This window comes from Macrotis lagotis, chromosome 2 (assembly GCF_037893015.1).
Source record: "Macrotis lagotis isolate mMagLag1 chromosome 2, bilby.v1.9.chrom.fasta, whole genome shotgun sequence".
In the NCBI taxonomy this organism is placed as follows: Eukaryota; Metazoa; Chordata; class Mammalia; order Peramelemorphia; family Peramelidae; genus Macrotis; species Macrotis lagotis.
The window spans coordinates 251,633,162-251,635,096 of record NC_133659.1 but is presented as its reverse complement, the minus strand read 5'-3'; the positions used below and the strand labels follow the sequence as shown (position 1 = coordinate 251,635,096).

The 1,935-nt window shown below is 36.3% G+C and overlaps 1 protein-coding gene across 1 annotated transcript; it reads right to left on the bottom strand.

Moving 5' to 3' along the window:
• Positions 1-235: 235 nt before the first annotated feature.
• On the bottom strand, positions 236-1,167 carry LOC141511592 (olfactory receptor 2AP1-like). Its single transcript, XM_074220719.1, is given in 2 exon segments — positions 236-427; positions 430-1,167. Coding segments are annotated over 2 exon segments (930 nt in total).
• Positions 1,168-1,935: the final 768 nt, after the last annotated feature.

Genomic DNA, 1,935 nt, shown 5'->3' with positions numbered 1-1,935 from the left:
TCCCTTTTTCACATGATAATATGAAATATTTGAAAGTTTTTCACTATCTTCTTTTCTATGACTTATATTTTCCCAGTCATTATAAGATACCTTCAAATTTCTAGTTGCTCCTCTGGATATCAACAAGCTTATTCATTAATACCCCTCAATCATTTGAAGGCTTACATAATTATTTAATATTTCATATGTGCTTTTCTTCTCAGGTTTTCCATGCAGATTTGAACTCTTCATTTTATCAATGACCCATAATCTTTTGGGCCAAGTCCTTGAAGGCTTGTATTACTTGCTTGTTTCTCAGGGTATAAATGAAGGGATTCTTCAGAGGGCTTATTGAAGTAGCCAGCACAGCCACTCCCTTGTTGAAGGAAATATCATCCTTTGCTGAGGGTTTGATGTACATGAAAATGCAGCTTCCATAAGAGAGAGATAGATAACAATCATGTGAGAGGAGCAGGTGGAAAAAGCTTTCTTCCTTTGTTGAAGAGAAGGAAATTTGGGAATTGTTCTAATGATGTTTATATAATAGACCATCACAAGCACCAGAGTTATTACAAGTGTTAGTACTGCCAACATAGAGTCAACCAGCTCTATAAGTCTTGTGTCTGAGCAGAAGAGCTTAATAAGGGGAGCTGTATCACAGAAATAATGGTTTATGACATTGTTTGAACAAAAGTCTTGGTGCTTTGCCATGATAATTCCTATTAGAGAAATGAAGAATCCAGCCAACCAAGAGCAGAAGATAAGCAGGACACAGACAGTACTGCTCATGATGGTTGTGTAATGTAGGGGCTTGCAGATGGCAATGTAGCAATCATAGGACATGGCAGCCAGAAGGTAAAACTCGGTGGCTCTGAGAAATATAGCAAAAAAGTACTGAGTGAAGCAAACAGTAAAACTGATGGTTTTCTTCCCTGTTGAGATACTGTGCAGGAGTCTGGGGGTAAAAACAGATGTGAAAAGAATTTCTAAGATGGAGAAATTCTGAAGGAAGAAATACATAGGCGTCTGGAGGTGAGCATCCAGCAAGGTGAGGGTGATGATGATTGGATTGTCAATGATACTGAGCATATAAGTGAGAAAAAGAAAAAGGAAAAGTATCACCTGGTATTCAGGAGCATCTGTGAGACCAAGGAGCATGAAATCAGTCAGTGTGCTGAGGTTTTTCATTGTGAACCTGACTGGATCTGAAAGTGAAAAGAATAACGATCGGGTGAGAATGGAAGAGATGGGAGTCAGCTTGGGAGTGGACTGTTATTTATAACTTAATAAATGTTCTTTCTAAACATGATAGTCCTGTTCACTTCTCACAAGCTCCATTTCCTTCAGGTATTTTATAGAATAATTGGGCCTGAAAGTTCTTATCAGGGCTTTCAAATTTTACTCCTCAAATGGCAACAAGTTTCTATTATGTCCATCTAAAACTCATAGTTGAGCTATTTCATAGCAGTGTAAGTAACTTATCCTGGATTCTCTTTCTTTCTTCTTCCTATTCTTTTTCAGCTCTCCTGTTAGAGAAATTCTTCCTTTTAATTTGTCTGCCTCTCCATGTGTTTAATATTTTTTGTTGATGGAGGTGCATTTCTATATCAGATTCTTATGTGTATATGCTCAACTCTCCTTTTTCTATTTTGGATAAGAGTGAGGTTAATCTAATGCCAGCTTCTCTCTTTCTTCCATTTTGCATGCTTTTCTTAGGCATACCAATAATGAGAAAAAGTCAACCTCATTTCCTCATTTCTCCTTTCTATGATAGTTTTTCTTTTTTCTCTTTCCCTTAATGACATTCTCAGAATAGACTTAATCTACCTATGATACCTAATTTTCTTATTTAACACCCTTAATAGCTCTTCCGAATGTACATATTTCTTCTTTCTCTTTCATAATATAAATACTACATTATCTTATGGCTCATTACAACTTGTCAAATAAATTTAC